This window comes from Cibotium barometz, chromosome 3, assembly GCF_041138505.1.
Source record: "Cibotium barometz isolate CiBa-2024 chromosome 3, ASM4113850v1, whole genome shotgun sequence".
NCBI classification, from domain to species: domain Eukaryota; kingdom Viridiplantae; phylum Streptophyta; class Polypodiopsida; order Cyatheales; family Cibotiaceae; genus Cibotium; species Cibotium barometz.
Window position 1 is genome coordinate 7,184,536 of NC_141048.1, and position 19,797 is coordinate 7,204,332.

The window sequence follows — 19,797 nt, forward strand, 5'->3', positions numbered from 1 at the left end:
TTTACACAGTGAGCACAATAGAGTAATGGCCTTGCTCTTAATTGTGGACACTCGATGGTGGTGTGATTTAATCTGCACATAGAGCACCACACCAATTCCTTGCAGGGGTAAAGGTGATTATGCCCATGCTTAGATGTTTCTCTTCCCTCCTTGACTTTCAACTTCTCTAATATGGCATTACTCAGCTCATCCACCGTCATGTTTCCAACCTGCTTGCTTTGAGTTCCAATTTCTTGGTGGCTCAAGACGCGCGAAGTTGTCGTTGTTGAAGATGTTTTAACATCTTTTGGTTGCGGCGATTCTAACATATTGTCTTCATATTTTGATTGCCAGTTTTTGCAGTATGCATTAAGAGTAGCGGCTCGGAGGCAATCATGTATTTTATGGTCTCTAACCTCCCTTCAAAAACAAGGCAACAACTGATATCATCAGTTAACCTTTCCTAAAGTTTGCACCTCAAATTTAAGTGCTTCAGATGAGAAACATAATCTCTCATCGACTCATCTTCCTTTTGTTTAATATTATTTAATTGTGCCACACACAGCTCCATCTGTCCACCACTTCGGGTAAAACTGGGCATAAAAACATTCTTTAACCTTGTGAAGTTAACCTTATCCTCAGGCTTAAGGGTTCGGAACCACTAATGAGCTTTTCCTTCCAAGGTCAGTTGAGAAGGCATGTATCATTGTCACATCACTGACCAGCCCGCAAGTTTCACATGTGGATTCGAAATTCTCAACATGTTGGATGGGATCCTCGTCTTCCCCAGAGAACTTTTGGACAAGTTTTGAAATGTTATAGGGTTTCATTTGGGAAGGTCAGGATTCTAGAGTAGTGCCTAGTTCTTTGACCATCCCCCGACCCATCTCTGTCACCATATTTAGCAGGTCTGCCCTTGTGGCTACATTAAGGTCCATGGTTAGATCTATCCTAGGCCTTTGAGGAATTGTTCCCCCCCTTCCTAGACCTCGGCCCCTTCCTGTATTGACTCTTCTAGGTATTTCGGGTCCATGGGATGGTCCAGCTCGCAGTTCCTTAGAGTGACTCTCCATTAGTCGCCTCCGTACGTCTTTGTAGAATCAGGAGTTCCATGTCTTATAGGAATGTAGGGTTATTGATCATCTGCTCAATATCCTTTTTGGTGTAGAGTCGGTCCTCTACTTCACCTCCCATGCTAGCCAGGTAACCCTCTTCTTCTATCATTTAAACCCTTCCTTCGTTCTAGATTCCTTGTTTATGGGTTCCAAGTTTGGGATTTCTCCCTCACTTCTACCCATAACTATTTCTGGTTCCTTCCCTCGTGACTGGAGTGAGTTAAAACTTCCCGTTTCCTTTTGCTCAACTCTCTTCCTTCGAGTATCGAGCTCTTGTTTCCTTAAGCTCGATTCTCATAGTTATCTTTCCACCTCACTCAACCTCCGTTTGAGGTCTAACTCTACTTCCTCGGTGTGGTGGGGAAGAATATTTGACCCGTCCTAGCCACATTTTTTATGTCTCATCTTATTCGGGGTGTGTCGGTATTCGACAACCTAGAATTTGACGTTTGGAATGGCACTTCTTGTCGTGGACCGAGTCCAGTAGTGCTGGTTGACGGACCCATGCTTGCAAATTGCGCTTCTTCATCTCGTGATTGGTTTAGAGACCCAAAAATCCTCGAGCAATATTAATGATACCACTGGACCTGGTTGGGGAGGGTGGTTTCTCCTCGTCCCCAAACAACCCAGCGTACCTCAGTCCTTCTTCCATGGACTCTTCACACTATTAGTTTCAGTGGTGGTGGTTAGGTTTCTTAAAACACTCAGGTGTGTGCTTGCGGAATGTCTTGACCCCACACTTCTTTGATAGGAAGATCCTGGGTGATTTGATGAACTATCGGCGTAAGATCGTCTCCGATGAGTTTTCCAGATTTTAAGTGCATGTATGTACGATTTGATAAGCTATTTGTCAACCCAATTTTGATTTTACTTTTGATTCTATCGCTCTGTTTCAGAAGCCATGAAACTCAGAGAATGTTTCACGTCGTGAAACTGCAAGAAATGGTTCACAGTGTGAACGTTATCCTGCACTTTCACGTGCTCAAAAAATTTCACCCTTTGGGTTAGATCCCTTCTTTTTTAGATAGGCTACCCTCCTTAACTGACCCTCGTGACCTCCGTCTATCTAATCGTTGGATTTGGCCAACCCATGAATCTACAAAGAATGTTTCACGTCGTGAGAACCAGTAAGGGTTTCACGCCGTGAACTATTTTCAACAAAGGGTTCACGTCATGAACGGCTTCAGAATGTTTCACGTCATGAACACTTTACTAAACTTTCATGTGCTAAAAAATTTTGACAGAATTCGCCATGTCATAGGTGTTAGGATAAGGTTTTCTATTTTTAGATAGGCAATCCCGTGATTTTTGGCGTTAATTGCGGCACTGATTTTGTGAGTGATTCGTGACGTGAAAATGTAAGAAATGGTTCATAGTATGAATGACTTTTCTACACTTTCATGTGGAACTTCCTGCATCAATTTTTTGTGATTTTGGGTGTGTAATACTTATCTAATTAATACCAAATGGATTGTGCCACTCCTCCTAAGGAATGAAATACAAGCTCTTGGCACAGTCAATGGTCCCTTATGTTCTTTATTTTTATGAATTTTTGAAAAAGAAAGAAAACAACACACCAACCTGCTCATTTACAACATTGGTGGTTTCAATGATGCGAATATCAAAATTAACAAGAGCAAATAGTGAAGTCTTATCGTAAAATCACTCCACCAACAAACATACACAACATCACAACCAATTTCTCACAATTTTTTTTCCTACCACACACACCTTATCCATTCATTTTCCACACAATGCACTACCAGAATAATGCAAGGGAAATAATGAATCTTATGTAATGGGAGCTGAAACTCCAAGAGGATGGGAGAAACAAGGGTGTTTCCCCGACAAGCGGTGCCAAAAATGTTATGGGCTATCACACCTCCAAGAGGGAACTCTACACATTCACCTAATGGATGAGCAATAGATCACAACTTTTGTAGGGTACTTACCAATGCTTTGATCTTGAGTCCCTTGAGGCCTCCAAGCTCGCTTGTTAAGCTCCAAACTCCAAGCTCCACCTCCACACTGTCACCATGGAATCGCTCACACCGTCGCATAGGGCAATCACACACACACACACACACACACACACACACACACTCTCTCTCTCTCTCCCTCTCTCTCTCTCTCTCTAACTCTCTCACGCAAGCATAAATCACACAAGCATGAAAGAGGCATAATGCTAGAATGCTCTCACTCCTTCACTCTCTCTCCAGACACAAAGGGAGAGCTCTTAACAATAGCACAAAGGGGATTGTGTCTTTACATTATGAGAAAATGCCTTTTATACAATTGGCCCTTATTCACACTTGGGCGCCCAAAACTCACTTACTAGGCCTTGGGTGGCCAATATCTTGAGCATAATGTACAACTTTTATAGTGCCGTTTCATGACACTTATTAATGTCCTCAATTGAGGATCATGTTTGTTAATTCAAAATATGATTAACACTATCCAATGATGAGTCCAAACCTTTATTAGATGTTTGAACATTTCTTCAACTCCAATCTTGTGTGACCTATTTATATTCTCATAGTAGGTATGTATCGTCCCCACATGATGTAATATGGCAACTCTCTTCTTGTATGTTTTTTCAAAATGTTTACTAAAATGAAACTTCGAAAATAATTCATTTAAAATTTCCATGCATCTCAAATGAAGAACAACAATCCATTGGTGAAGCAACACTATAATAGTAACCTATGAAAATTATAGTGTTACAATTTCCACAATGCAAGCTTATATATTTATAGCACTTGGTGAAGCAACACTATAATAGTAACCTGTTAAGATCCAAAATTATCTCGATGTAATAAAATGACAATTCTTTGTTGGAAAAAGCATTTTTGTAGAAAAGATGGCACTTGAAAAAAATATGCTTATACAATATATACAAATATTACTTTAATATTTTCAATACATACTTAATCCTTAAAATAACATCTTGTGTCATAATTTATGCATCTATCTCTACTTTATAAAGAGTACCAACTATCTAAAAATGTATATTATTATTGAAACTAGTAGAGTAATCCATAAAGCTTTATTAAAAAATATTTTCCTACACAAACAAGGTTATTTAAAAAGCTTCTACATTTTCATAAGGGATGATTCAAAAACTTGATAAACCTTGTATGTTTAAATTTGTGATAGGCTCAAGTGTGTTTTCTTCTATATTAGCATTTAAAATCTTTTGCTTAGATGGATTAGCAAATGAATGATCCCTATCCAAGCACTTATTCTTTGCATAACATGTGCACATACCTCCAAATAGATTATATATCCCTTAGCTCATGCACATTAGGCACCAATGTAATAGTCCTTCTTTGTTTCCTAAACCTTACCTTATTGTTTTTCCTCTTATGCTGACATATCCATCCTCCACCCATGAAGAAAGAGGAATAGAGTTTTGGAAACAAGTCTAAATCTCTTTCTCAAGTATAAAGATTTGGATGGAAATCCAAATCTCTATGTAGTAAGATGAGATTCGGACATAAGTCTAGTTCTCTATGCAACAATGTGCAATTTGGACTTCTTTCCAAATCTCTATGTAGTAATACTAGGATATTTGGACATGTGTCCAAATATTTCTTTGCATAACATGTGCACATACCTCTAAATAGATTATATATCCCTTAGCTCATGCACATTACACACCAATGTAATGATGAAAAACAGGTAGAGGGAGAGGAGACACACACACAGGAGCAAACCCTAATGTATTATCAAACCCTAACCATAGAGGGAAGCCATGTCCCTTCTCACACAAATTACAATGCATAAAGCCATAATCCATAATCTACAACACACTACATGTGTTGTGTCCACACATAGCTAACCCTAGCTAATGTCCACACACTATGACCAGCTGGACGAGAGCTGGACGCGGTCATTTATGTCTCATGTTGAGATTCAAGCTCGATGTCAGCTTGTGCCAGTTGCACTATGTGCTGGCATGCTAGGTAGTAACATGTGTGAGACATAAATGACCGCGTCCAGCTAGTCATAGTGTGTGGACATTAGCTAGGGTTAGCTGTGTGTGGACACAACACATGTAGTGTGTTGTAGATTATGGATTATGGCTTTATGCATTGTGTGAGAGGGAGATGGCTTCCCTCTGTGGTTAGGGTTTGATAATACATTAGGGTTTGCTCCTTTGTGTGTGTCTCCTCTCCCTCTACCTGTTTTTCATCATGGTATCAGAGCTTGGTGCTCTCTATTAGGGTTTATGAGTGAGTGAGAGTAGAGGGAGAGTGACTAAGACGTGTGTCAAAATCTCAACCAAACGCATTGATATTTGGACTTGTGTCCAATGCTTGTACCATGGGCTAGGAATTTGGAATGATGTTGAAAATGAAAAGATGCAGGGGAGAAGAGAGCTTGAGCTCTTGCAACAAGCACACACACACTCACAAAACCCTAAAAGAGTATACGCAAGGTGAGAGGCTGAAAATCTTCTTCTTCTTATCAGAGATCTCAATACATGAAGATGGTGGTCTAGAATTGAAACCAAAATCTATCACTAATTTTTTCATGTGAGCCTTGTTTAATAATATATATACATATTAAGGTAGAGTTGGTTCACCACTAACCTTAAGAGCTCTAAATGATGTTTCCAATCCAAGGAAGGAAAATAATGCTCATACTCTACCAATCCAAATTGACGAGAACCAATCCAAGGAAGGAAAATAATGCTCATACTCTACCAATCCAAATTGACCAGAACCACTCTTCGAATCCAATTTCTTCTTACTTTCATTAAACTAGCAGAGTAGTATTTATAAATGGGATAATTGCTTATGTGCTTTGTCTAGATGAAGGAAAGATTCGAAAATAGAATTTAACTGGATATTTTGGAGGATTATGATTAGTGATACTATGGTTTCATTAAAATATTATTTTAAGTTAGTTGAATTTGTGAAACACGCAATTTCATATTGGGTGTGTAAGTGGTGTGACTATCTTGAAGTCTGCATTGAAACGCCGGCTAGGAGACCTGGGAACTCTTTTCCTGGTACTCGGACAAAACCTAACCAAATTCTTAAATGGATCCCATCACTACAGTGGTTGGGTGGTTGGCTAACCCATGGGATTGGTTGGAGTTAGGCTGGATTGATGGATCCCTAAAATGAGACTCAATTCTGTTATGGTGCAATAGATGAAGTAAATCCCAGATAGTAATTATTTTATGGAAAAGAATCAACGGATGTGCCTCTCGATGAGGAAAAAAGCGTTGGTCTCTATGATCCAAGTGCAAGTTTCTTCCTTGTCCCCCCGAGCTCTCCATCTCGGTGCATAACCCAAGAGACTCACCTAGTCTCTCTGGGACTAGTCCTTGTTGAAACCTCAACTAATCGCTTCGGATTAGCACTCCTTTCGAACGAGGAAGGTGTAGGTTGCTAACACATGCGCCATGTACATCAAGCCATACCTCTGAAAAGACTAGATCATGTTTACACATACCACATAGTGAATCCAAGAATTTACTTTTGATTGTGGTGAAACTTAAATCGTTCACATTGGCATGTGACTCAATGCATCCCCTACTACGTTAAATTTACCTCTCTCAAGCTATAGGTCAAACTCTTGTAGGATTTCCACGCCCACCAAGCTTTTCTACCTTTCAACTCATTTTGACTAGAAAGCCATTTCAAACTTTCATGGATCAAACCATACATATGTTTATGAGAACTAAGTCCATGCCTGCTGCCCATATCGTTGGTTGAGTAGATTTGCGACATCTGGGATTTGCGATGGGTCGAATGACATTGCCTAAACATTTAACCCAACCCAAATACATGCATAAGAGTCAATTGCTCGAAGCATAAAACATTCATAAATAGCTATTCATAATAAAGACTTTATGCATAAATCTTATGCATAGAGTCCTATGCATAAAGCTCTATGGATAGAGCCTACGCATAGAGCCCTATGCATAAAGCATGGGCATAGATCCTTATGCATGGGCCTATGCATAAAGCCCTAAGCATTATCATTATGCCTAATCCTCTTTTGGGATCCACCTTAAATCCTTCAATCACCTCTCTCTCTCTCTCTCTCTCTCTCTCTCTCTCTCTCTCTCTCTCCCTCACACACACACACACACACACATCCCTCTCTCACTCACACACACACATCCCTCTCTCACTCACACACACAGAGATCACACACACACCTTACACACATGCCTCTCTCTCTCTCTCTCTCTCTTAGATGCACACACACACACATCCCTCTCTAACATCACACCCACACACACACACACCCACTGACCAAGCATGTAGGAAGGTAGCATGGATGAGCTGAGGAAAGGGCGTGCACCAGTGTGGATGGGATGGGGCAAGCCATCAATGGGCATGGGTGTGGACTAGCATGGCTGCAATCAATGGCTTCTACAATTTTTCAAAAGCCATCTATTTAAAAAAAAACACTCGAGTGTGTCACTTAAGCGACATGCTTAAGTAACAATGCTTAAGCGACACTTTGCAATTTGCAAGCATTGCTTACAATGTCATTTAATCATGCGTCGCATATGCAGCTAGTCATGGGATGGTCCGTGTGATGCAGTGTTTTTAGCTCGAAAAAGTGTAATTCATACAAGATTTGTCATCGCATAAATGACACTTTTATAAAAACCGTCATTTCCAGCCCGTCGCTAAGGGGGGTTATGTTGTAGTGATGTTATCGTGGTGTGAAATTGGAGAAGTGAATTTCATTGGTTGGAATTTTATAGAGAGAAAGCAGGCATGTACTATAAGGTTTATATGGAGGATGCCAAATCCAAAAGCGAGTATCTTTAACAAAAGAACGAGTTATATTTAATAAAGGTGACCATTTTTGTAGTAAAAATATAACTCGTTCTTTTGACGGCTCTAATATTGAATTGGTTCACATTAAGTGTTATTGAAGATTTGAAAGAGAGATTTTTAGATAACTCTACCTTGGCCTGTTTTAAAATACTATGTCCATCTTGTTATCCTCTTGGAAAGCTACTTAAGAATTTTGGAGCTCACGAATTTGACATGTTGATGTCAAATTATGGAGAAAGAAAACTTGCAAATGGTGACTTAATTGAGAAATTTGTAGATCTAGTATCTCTTCGAAGAGAAGACCTTATGTTCAAGATTCAAGCCACTAATGATTGGAAAGGGGTGGAATTTGCGGGACACTTGGTCTTACATAAGTAGCAATACCACTCTTCAAGAAAAGTATGAAGGGTTGCTACAATTTGCATTAGTCCAATGCTCTGGTACTGCAATTTGTGAGCGTGACTTTAGTATACAGAATATTATCAAATCAAAGTCGAGGAATAGATTGACCACAAAGACTACAACTTCCTTAATGTGATTATTCATCGAAGGTCCTCCAATGTCGGAGTTCGACTTTAGCTTAGCAATAGAGCTTTGGAGGCTTGATGACAAAACGACGAGGCATGCTTTTACAAATTAAGACTGAAAGGTATTTCTAAAACTTTAGAGTTTAAATACATTGTTAATGCCTTCATAACAAATTACTAACTTATAATACAATCTTGTTTTCATTAGGGAAAAAAATAACACTTAGCAATATAAGTATTTAGTATTGAATTCTAAGATTGAAGGTATAAAAAGATATAGGATTTTACGAACAGTGGTGTGAAGGGCACTTCCAAAGTGATTGTGTGATTTTCGTGCCGATTAATATTAATGAAAAATGTCGTCGACAGTCGCTGGATATTTCACAAACAAAAGCATCTTCAAAAATGAGAGATGGGTAAAATGAGGCGTCATATTGTTTGCGTCGTATGCATGAGATAGCCTCGCTCTCTCTCTCTCTCTGTCTCTCTCACACACACATACGCGCGCACTCAGAGAGCACATTGAGGGTGGAATTATCAAAACTGCAGATACGCCAATCTTTGTGAGCAAAAGATATCCATACTAGGATCATGATAGTGAAGCACAAAATTTTGTCTGTGGCAAAATGGCAGCGCCCGAATGATACAAGTCGTGATTAGAATGGCTCTGTTGGCTCATTCAGCTCAATAAACGTCCTCTCAGTTCGAGGCACTTCATATGCATCGCTGTTGAGCTTTGTCATGAACTCTAGCACCTTGATTAGCACGTAGAGCGGCTTCACAAGCACAACAGTTCGGCTATGGAGGTCCACACCAAATGTATGGCTTGCATGAAATAGATTGACGAAGGTTCTTTGATGCGGGGCTCTGATTTTCAAAGCCGATCTGCCCACCATATCATAAGGTATCGCCTTTGCAGCGATCAAGATTTTGCATGGGTCACCCTTCAAAACAATCGACGTGCAGTAGCTTGGCCCTTTGATAGATGAGCCTGATCCTCTCTTCTCTCTAATTGACAACCCATCACCTATTGTTTTGTTCAGAGATTGCACAAGAATGGATCCCACCTTGAACCTTGTGATCATCTGAAGCTTGAATGCGTCTTCGCCGCCTTCTTCCATGCTTTTGATTATTTTTCTCCTTCTCTTCGATATGCTTCTGAGGCTGCATGTAGCAGCATAGTTGAAAAAGCCATGGAAACTCCCAGCTTGGTCATCATCAAGCATTACCACACGCCACGACGTACTCTGCTGCATACTCCGGCTGGCAGGTTTTCAAAGAAAAATCACATCAATTAGCCCTTTACATTATAGTTTATCAGCTGGAGTCAAGGAATCTCGGGGGTTTAAGGGCATGATTCGTAAGTTAATATTGGGCTCCTCACCAATTTGACGAGATTTTCTGCGCCTCAATCACCGAGCTGGAGGATGAAGGCTGTAGGAGGTGCCTGGCAAAAGTGAGAAATGGAAGAGGCTCTGTGTCATAGAATTGCTCTTCATCTCTTGGGCTCTCAAACTCCTTTGCTTTACGAGTTTTCAAAACACATAGGGGGTGCCCATCGAGCACAAAGAACCCTTCTGAGAGGAAATCCCTCTCTCTTCCCGGCAGAGGTTTGGTTTCCAATACAGCAATTTTAGGCTCCCCATTGATGGATTGGAGAGCCTCACAGAAGCATTTCAGCCCACTCAATTCTCTGCAGTCTGCAATGAGGCATAGTTTAAGCAGAGATTGACAGTAAGACGGGTCGGTTAAGGCTAGATTAAGGTAATCCGCCATGGAGTGCCTTCTGATACACCAAGTGAGGCCGGTAATGACAGCTCTATAGGCTGCATCATAGACACCAGCAAGGTCCACTAAGTTGATGTGGCAAAAGCCCAGATACAACCATTCCAGTATGTCTATTAGCACAGGTGCTGTCCATGTGAGCTTCTTCACCACAAAGAACTTGAAGCAAACGTCCTCCTTTTCCTCTCCCTTTTCCATCACGATACTCACTTCTGTGTGCCTTCTCTTGATCATGGGTTTATCCATGTATTGGTCCCTTGATGTAGAAGAACTCGTACTGTGATGTTTGTCACCGGCAAATGCTAACCCTGCCTTTTCTGTTATTTCAGTAGGGTTACTTAACTCCTCCCGCTCATGTACTTGATCCACTATCATGCTTTTTGCAACCGCTTGTTCTTGCTTACTGATGATCTCTTTATCAGACATTGTTGATGGGATGATATCTGCAGGCTGTAGACTGAATCTGACTGATTTACGTGTGGAAGTTGAAGACTTTCTTTCCTCACTAGCCACTAGTATAGATCTACGAGGCTGGTCAGACAGCAAGCTTGATGTTCTTGACGTTACATTAGGAGAATTACCGGAGGGCAAAACGGTTGCAGGCAACTCCGATGTACCATTGCTACAAAATGTTGCATGTGGTTTAACTATATCGTTTTGCGTCTCTTTGGGCAGATCATCATTTGTTTCTGTTTCTGTTTCTGTTGGCGAGAGGAATGATCTGCAGTCTTCGTACTGAGTGGATCCTCGTCCTTCTGTTAATATCTGTGATTGAACATGTGCCAATACTTCACGTCCGATTGTATCATTAACAGATACTACGGAATCCGGCCCATTATCAGCGTCGTTCATCTGATCTTCATCAAACTCTTCCACTGTCTGCATTGGATCATCCTCGTGCCCTAATAATTCCGAAGCGTCGTCAACGACAGCAATTGACTCGCATTGTAAAATTTCTCTGAAGTAGTTAGATTCTTTCCTCAGAATGGCAGAATGAGCAAGCACGCGCACTATGCTATCATTATGATTTATGTTTTCTTGGCAATCATCGGCTGCAGCTAGTGGAGAGCGCACATGAAACACAACGTCCGCAGTACTGTGGTCGATTACGTTGATGGGAGAGGAGGAGATGCCCAGAACAGACAGCCGCCGTTGCAAAATGTCAGTGATTAGCTCCACGTTCTGCTGGTCATCGCACGACCCCTTCGACGCCATTGCAAAATCAGGTCAGGGCGTGCATGAACGAAAAGGCTCTACACCCGTTTGTTCTTGAATACGGAGATATATAGGCTAAGGTCACACAATAGGGACCTACAAGTGAAAAATCAAATTCATTGATTAGGTGATGGCTTTTTTTTAGAACCTTTGATATTAAGGTTTTAGTTAACCTTAATTATCGAAAATTTAATTCTCTTTTGAACGTCATAACCTTGGCAGTTTTTTTTTTAAAGATGGCTCGCTCTCTCTTCCATGCGCCAACGCGCTTCTCTTCTCTCTCTTGCCCTGGCAGAGCTTGGGCGCGGTGGACGAGAACTGTACGCCTGCCCGAGACATGGTATAAACGACATCAATTGCTCTCTTCTTGCATCGTCAACAATCTCTCTCAGTGGCCTCTATCATCATCAACCCCTTGCTACTTCTTGTGTGCGTCTCAGAGTCGATGTTCTTTGCCCACAAGCTTTCAGGGAGAGGGACATGCGTCCTCTTGTGCATGCGCAACAATGTTTTCATCCTTTTGTGCCTCTCCAACAACACTCAGAGATGATGTATGTCCCTCTTTCTCAAATTTTACGAATATGAATTCATAGGATTTTTCCTTATAAAAAATAAAAAATATCAATGGAGGCAAATCCCTCATCAGTGCAGACATTTGGGAGCTCTGAATTTTCAGAGTCATTAGAGTCATTAGTAATATCGTTACAATGTGTAGAGGCATAATTGCGTGTTACAAGTGGTTGCTTAATAAAACATTGTGACCATTGGGAGGTGGAGTAGTGGAGTAGTTACTCACTGTGGCAATTGCATGGTAGTGTATGTTGTTCAGGTGGGTGGTATCCTCTCGCGCATACAGGCCGGTGTGCCTGAGATATGGAAGATGCATGGACGCAAGGAACGGACGAGGAAGCCTGAGACTGCGGGGATCGGAGCAAGACGATCTTGAGGAAATGAAACGAAATCACGCTACTGAAGGTGATGTTAGAGATGCGAAGAGAGCGTGTCTTGATTGGATCACTGCTAGATTGAACACCCAACACCAAACCTTGCAGCCCGATTGATCCAAGGTATGTACCACAGTTCCTAGTGATATGATAAGAAGGCAGATAAACCTATTCTCAATGTGCAGTGTCATAGTTTTCTGTCATGGTAGGCCACCAACCAAAGTAGAACATGGGAAATGGTTGAAAGAAGACATTTTCCACGATAAGGTGATGTCGCAGGTTTTCTACTTGGGTAAGGGCTTCTTTAATGTGCTGTTTACCAACGGGTAGGCCATGTCAGATCTCTTTCCAAGGGCACTACTATTTATGGGCCATTAACTCATCCATGCATTGCCCTTTGATCCTCTCTTCGATGTTAACAAGTGTCTACAAGAAGCCTGGCCGGTCTAGGTTGAGATAGTTGGTCTTCCGCTCTGGCTTAGGCTTGCACTTGGGGAACTAGCCAACCCTCTTGGTCCAATGCTATATATTCCAAAAGAGGAGGCCTTAGGTCACTAAGCAAACAGTGTTTGTATAACCTGGAAAATCGGGTTTGAGACCCCAAAGTCTATGGAAGTTGATCTGGGAGAACTAGGGAGGCTGAAGTTGGCTCTAAAATTTGGCCCATTTCTTGGGGCTTGCTTCAGATGTGGGGGATTTGGCCACATTGCAAGGTTCTGTGGAGGTGGGACTCATGTCAAACCTGGCATTGATGAGGAGAGGAAGGTTGTAGATTCATCTAAGGACAACAAAATAGGCAAGGAAGAGATTAATGAGTACTTGAGAAAGGAGGAAAAAGGGAAAGGAGTATTAGAAACCCAGGGAGGAGGTCATGCTGAGGGAGGCTGGACCAAGGTTTCTGATAAGGCTAAGGGTAAGGCTAGCCTCGAACAAATTAAGAGGATGAAGCTAGAAAGGCAGAAACCAAACATACAGCTAAGGAAACGGGAGGCAGCAAGTCCTAGAGTGATCTCAATCCTTTGATTTACTCGAATCCTTTCAGCCGCTTGGGAAGTGTAGACAGTGAGACATCCTCTGTAGAAAGATTTAACTAGCAGATGGAGAGAGCCTGGAAAGATAGTCAAAAAGGAACCCCTGACGAGAGAGGTGATGAGGATGTAAATATGGTTTCAGAAATTGCCCTGATAATAAAGAGGAAGTTAGAGGATGCACTTGGAATGTGATTTAGCATTATATGGTAGTGATGTGTGTGAACACACTTAGGACCGCCGGGGCACTTTTTCCCTCACTAGGAGGTTTTTTCCCCCGTATGTATGTACACCCTCTTATCTACTCATTTTGGGGTGTGTACTTATCTTTTGTATCTAGCACACATTTGTTGATTCTAATCTAGTGAGTTTGTGTGCTCTCAATCTTCTTTATCTTGTGTGTGTGCATTGTTGCAACCCTAACCCTAATTCCAACAATTGGTATCAGAGCTAGCTTCCTTGACACTTGATCTAGTAGTCTGCTTCCCTCCTCACGACCCTATTTTTCTATCTCCAATTGAGATAGTCTCTTAGGAGAAGAAGGTGTATACTGTAGTGTGATATATACCAGGTATACAACATTTTTTTGGGTCTACGGGGCGATTTGGGCACATTTTGGGCATTGCAAGGTTTCTGTAGAAACACCATATTGGGGAATGTGGGAATTTTCCACAAGTTTGGGACACGTGGTCAAAAGTTTGGATTAACCATAACTTGAACACCACTAATCCAAAATGAGCGCTTTATAGCTCTTTAGATTCCATTTTTCAAGCGCTTTCCAACGATAGGTCATATGATAGGGTTTTGAGAAGCTTACAAACATGTTATCCATGTCCCCTTTTTAAGTATTCAAATTTGGGAATTGGGAAATTCCCAAATTCACTAATATGGTGTTTAGACGTTATGGAGAGGAGTCATTTTGGATTGGTTCTCCTCGATTTTGGGTGTTTGGGCTGTGTAGCGACAAAGATTTGGTGTGCAGCAGCATCTACAGTGTCTTCAACAACATCGACCATCATACTTTCGCCTGTAACACTCTATTCTCTACTTTGTGTTAATTTTCATAAACTTTACAGGTGATTCAGTCAGTTGGTATCCATCTAAGGTTGCATTTGGTAGAAAGTCATGGCTAGCAGTAGTGAAAGATTTTGCATTTGGTAGAAAGTCATGGCTAGCAGTAGTGATGTATTCAACATGTTGTCTGTTGAGGACAAACTTGATGGAACTAACTACTCATTGTGGTCCTATATGATGAGGCATGTATTGGTTTCTAAAGGCCTTTGGAATGTGGTCAGTGGTAGTGAAATGCGTCTTGTTTTACAACTACCAGTGCAACCAGGTGTTGCACGTACATCTGAAGTAGAATCTGATACAGATGTGGTCCTCCATATGCACCACACACAACAAGACAAAGCACCTATAGACCCGCACACAGACGCGTTTACTTAACTAAAAAAAACTTATGGGCGCGTCTATTTGCACGTCTATTAGCGCGTCTACAGACCTGCGTCTAAAAGCCGTTTAAAAGATAGCAAACAGACGCACCTATAGACGTGCGTATAAACGTGCAAATAGACGCTCTGTTAGAAATTTTAAAAAACAGACAGACTCATGTATAGACGCGTTTATAGACGCATTTGTAGACACACAAATAGACGCTTCTCGAACAGACAGACGCGTATATAGACGCGCTACATAATATTTTTTAAATTTTGTGTGCTTGAACAGAATGCTGTGTATGTTGTGTATGCTATGTAGTTACAGGAATCCAATTTCCACATTGTGTAATTCAATTCTTACAGCCAATCGCATTTTAATTAGCACTCTTGTAAGCACGTCTATAGCCGACATTAATTACAATTCCAAATAAAACATTACAACTCCAAAACGTTTTGCATAAGAAAATTGAAAGCCAAAAAAATAAAAAGAGTATGTTAATTCATAGCTCAAAAAGTGCTTGTATGTATATATAGCACGAAGCTAAGCTACGTCCTGGGGCTTCAAGTACCAAAAATAAGAGAAGTGTATATACAAGACGCACGAAGCCAAGCCAGTTGGCCAAGTATAAAAAAGAGTAGCTAGCACTACTTCTACGACTAATCTAAGTTCTCCACATCCTCGCTCCCTTCTGCGCTCCCTTCTCTGCCTCCTTCTTCCTCGTCTTCTTCCTCATCTTCTTGTGCACTCACCTCACTTAATTTTTGTATATGTGGGTTTGCAAAAAAGCATTGATATTTTTATTAAAATTATGTGCTTTGGTAATCATGGATAATTTTGGAAAGTAGTGATGTACATTTACCAGCCTACACTAAAATCTCACTTTTTGTATTCTCTATTTTGCATCTAAATACGCGTCTAATTCTCAGTGTACACACTAATAGATGCGCTAAATTTACACGCGTAAATAGATGCGCTGTTAGATGCAATGTTAGATTCTCAGTATAGACGCGCTAATAGACATGTCAATACATACGCTATTAGATGTGCTGTTAGACGCGCTCGTAATTTCTCTATTCAAGCAACGCCTATAGACACGTCTGCTATTTTGAACGTCTATCAAGCACGTCTATAGTTGCTTTGTGTTGTGCCACCAGTACCTCCCACCACTGCTGCACTCAAATGAGATGGGATGGAAGAGATGCACAGGCACATGCATTTCTTGCACTTTCTGTGAAGCGAAGCATTATTTCTCATATTCGGTCATGTAAGACTTTAAAACAAGCATGGGATGCACTTGATGCATTATACCAGGTGCGCAATGAAGCACGGGTTGCATATCTGTGCAAACAGTTGAAGTCTTAGCACATGAATGAGGGAGACTCAATGGACAGCTTCTTGACTAAGATCAAATATTTTAAGGAGCAGCTTGCTAGTGTGGATGAGATATATCCTGATAGTACATTGGTGCCCATAGTTCTCAATGCATTACCAGATTCTTATCAGATTTCTGACTTTACCCTTAGACTCATGATGAAGGGAAATCCAAATTCCCTTACATTTGATGAGCTGGTTTCAGTACTCTTACAAGAAGAGCAGTCTAGGCAAAGGAGATCTAATATGCGAGTTGGTGACCAAGCTTTTATTGCCAATCAGAAAGGCAAAGGTAAACCTTGTTCACATGGTTGCTATAAGCCAAAATTAGAATCCTCAGGTAAGGATGCAGAGAAAGAAGTGATAAGCCTAAAAAGAAGGGCGAGTGTCACTATTGCAAGAAACCAGCGCACTACATACATGAGTGCAAGATGTTAGGGCATTAAAAATATGTACTTAGGGGATTCCAAGAGGTGTGTGTGTGTGGCACGAAGGGGTGAAATGCTTCTTTATATTGATGTAACTCCTCAATGATGAACGTGAATCAGTTATCTCTCTTCTTGTTTGTACATCTAATTTGCTATTTTGAGAGTCTCTCGTGTATGTTTTTTCCCCCTTTGGGACCATTGCCTCAACACATGGCGACCACGATCATACGAATCTCCTTCCTTTCGTGATGAGGAGAGAACAGTGGAGTGAAGCTACCTTGTGGAGGGGGTTGCAAACAATTTAGGAGCCACAACCTAGAAAGGCGAAGATGGTAGAGAAGGTGGAGGGGCAGTGTGGAAGGAAAGAGGCCCGTGGCATTTTGTATGCTTGGCTAGAGGAGGAGCGAGCACATGCTACTTGCAAAGCTTAAGCAGCGTGGGCACCACAACGAGCATTCTGAGCAAGCAAGGGCAGCCCATATCACTGGCCATCAAGCAAAGGCTCCATAGAGCACATGCAACAGTAGCACATGGCAACACTTGGACCAAACAAAGATGCATTGCAGAGGGCAAAGTGGTGTGTCTTTCATTAAGAAGGGGCTATAGCAAAGAAGGGGCAGATAGTCAATCCATCTTGTTAAGCTGTTTGCGGGTGCAGCCATTAATTGTGTGAAGCAATGGGAGCATTGCAACAATCAAAGGGCTGCGGATGAGACAGAGGTCTGCGATTGTGCGGGCAAGTGCAGGATCAGTCCTTGTTGAGAGCCCTGCAAGATATATTGTCGCGTTATATTGTGATCATGCAGGCAACAGCATGGCATCTGGGTTAATTTTGTCATGCTAGCAATGGACCAATTTAGCATAGGGATGGACACTGCAAAGGGCTGCAGCAAGGGTATAAGTGTTGCGGCTGTTTGTGTGTAGAAATGCGGTTGATTAATCATGTGGACTAAGTCCAAGAAAAAAAAAACTAGTAAGGTGGATTTTCCACAACTTCCAGCAATCACCAACAAATGCACAGGAATTTTTGGTACCTTATTTTGTATTGCACTTGCATAAGAAGACATTAAAGTTCTTTTTCAAGTAAACCAAGGTAGCTGTAGTGTCCAAGAGATGGAGGCAGATCATGCGGTAATGGGGACATACCGGCAAAAGGTCGGATGTAGTGCCTAAAACTGGGCATTTGATTCATGGAGGGGTAGCATCATGCAGTTTTGAGGTGATGCGGCAAACAAGAGCATGCGGTGTTCTGCGGTTCAAGTGTGGTACCGGTGCACTTATTTTGCGATGGTAAGGCAAGAGCTACATCAATGTACCCGTTTGCTGGAGCTTCTTCGAGTGTGTGGCAATCCATGCCTACTATTCCTACATTTTCATTTTGCACTCACACAGTTCTCTACCTCGATTATGCCCAAAATGATTGTACTACTTTCACATGCACTCGCACACTTATCCTTGGCATTTGACTTCTATCAAGGGATGCTTGAACACTGTGGGTTTGCACACAATCCACTGTGCATGCCAAGTGTTAGGGCATTAAAAATATGTACTTCGGGGATGCCAAGAGGTGTGTGTGTGCGTGTGGCATGAAGGGATGCAATGCTTCTTTATATTGATGTAAGTCCTCAATGATGAACGTGAATCAATTATCTCTCTTCTTGTTTGCACATCTAATTTGTTGTTTTTTGAGTCTCTCGTGTATGTTTTCCCCCCTTTAAGACTGTGGTCCCAACACAAGAAAAGGCTAGAGAAGGAGCAAAAGAAAGAATCGGGCGGCATGATTGTGGCTGATGCATCTGCACCAAGTGCAGAGAAGAAGGAATCTGCAAGTTTTGCTCAAGATGATTGGGCATGGGCTGTACATTGCAGTTATGACCCCTTTGTTCATTATGCATGTCAGTGGTAGAATCGGATGCTTGGTACATTAATAGGGGTGCTAGTAAGCATATTACTTCACAAAAAGGTTTGTTCCCATCTTTGGAATATGTCCCAAGTGCAGGAATCGTCACATGTGCAAATGGTTCCTCATAGCATGTCAAATGAGTTGGTAGAGTTGTGCTCATTGCTACAAATGGGGGCGCATTTACTCTTTCGAAAGTTTTATATGTGCCAGGAGCCTTGTCAGGCTTGATGGTGAAATTTATGGATGACAGATGTATAGTTCAAGATAGAAATGATGGTTATTCTATCATTGCCTCAGGTACCTTGTTTCATGGCCTTTATAAGATGGATGTATTTGAGAAGTTGCAGCATGATGCTTGCTCATTCTCTATGACTCATGCTATGAGTGATGCAAAATTGTGGCATGCACAATTTGGCCATTTGAATTATGGCAGTTTGTTATGCCTTCAAAGGCATGATATGGTATCTGAGTTGCCAACTCTTGAGATAAGGTTCCCCCCCTTTTAAAATAGGGGAAACACTTAAGATAGTCCACTAAGTCTTAACTTGGAGAAAATTTCCTATTCATCGACACCTTGACTATGTAGAGATTCAAGGATACGATTCATAGGTAAGACCTAGTCCTATCCCACAGGGGGAGCGTGATCTTCTAAAAATCAAATCACCCATAGGGTAATTGATCATAAATTGGGCAACTGCTAGACTTGATTGCTAGAGGCAACGCTTTTTTCCTCATCCAGATACTTCTTTCCCACTGGCTAACTCTACAGTCATTCTTCTAGCTGTTTTTTGACCCAACTTTAATTTTGCAAACACCTAGGAGAAAGAAATTAATGGGTACTACCACAATCAATCAAAAGCTGAAATGGCTTACCGTGATGAGTGGCTCAAGGTAAGATCTCTTTTGATGCTTAGGTTTGTCAGTCCTCATTTCTTTCACAAGGGGCTTTGCTTGTATGAGACGATCCTGTAATGTGCTTGGCCTCATTGCTTCAAGGCAAGAATCTAAGGGTTCATTTAACCCTTGAGCCACTTGCTGGGAAGTAGTCATAGCTGGGGCATACTTTCGAAGAGTGATAAATTTGGAATAGTAGTCCTTAAGAGTTAAGTTGCATTGCCTAAGACTAACAAACTCATTCATCTTTATGGATTCATGGGATGGGAGAAGATATCTTTCCTTCACGTCCTGCTTGATGTCTTCCCACGTTTGAGAATGCTCGGTTACTCCCTTGTCATGTCACCACTGTTTTC

The 19,797-nt window shown here is 41.4% G+C and overlaps 1 protein-coding gene across 1 annotated transcript; it reads right to left on the bottom strand.

The window, feature by feature from the left end:
• Positions 1 to 9,089: 9,089 nt before the first annotated feature.
• Positions 9,090 to 11,433, bottom strand: LOC147639659 (uncharacterized). The gene is made up of 2 exons (XM_086822027.1): positions 9,818 to 11,433; positions 9,090 to 9,696 (listed from the first exon to the last, which is right to left on the bottom strand). The coding sequence occupies exons 1-2, from the start codon at positions 11,431 to 11,433 to the stop codon at positions 9,090 to 9,092; spliced, it is 2,223 nt and encodes a 740-aa protein (XP_086678153.1).
• Positions 11,434 to 19,797: the final 8,364 nt, after the last annotated feature.

Excerpts from the sequence above, each read along its gene's own strand:
- LOC147639659 (XM_086822027.1), bottom strand. The coding sequence starts at position 11,433 with ATGGCGTCGAAGGGGTCGTGCGATGACCAGCAGAACGTGGAGCTAATC. Across the intron at positions 9,697-9,817 it reads CAGAAAATCTCGTCAAATTG|CCGGAGTATGCAGCAGAGTA; the intron begins GTGAGGAGCCCA and ends AAAACCTGCCAG.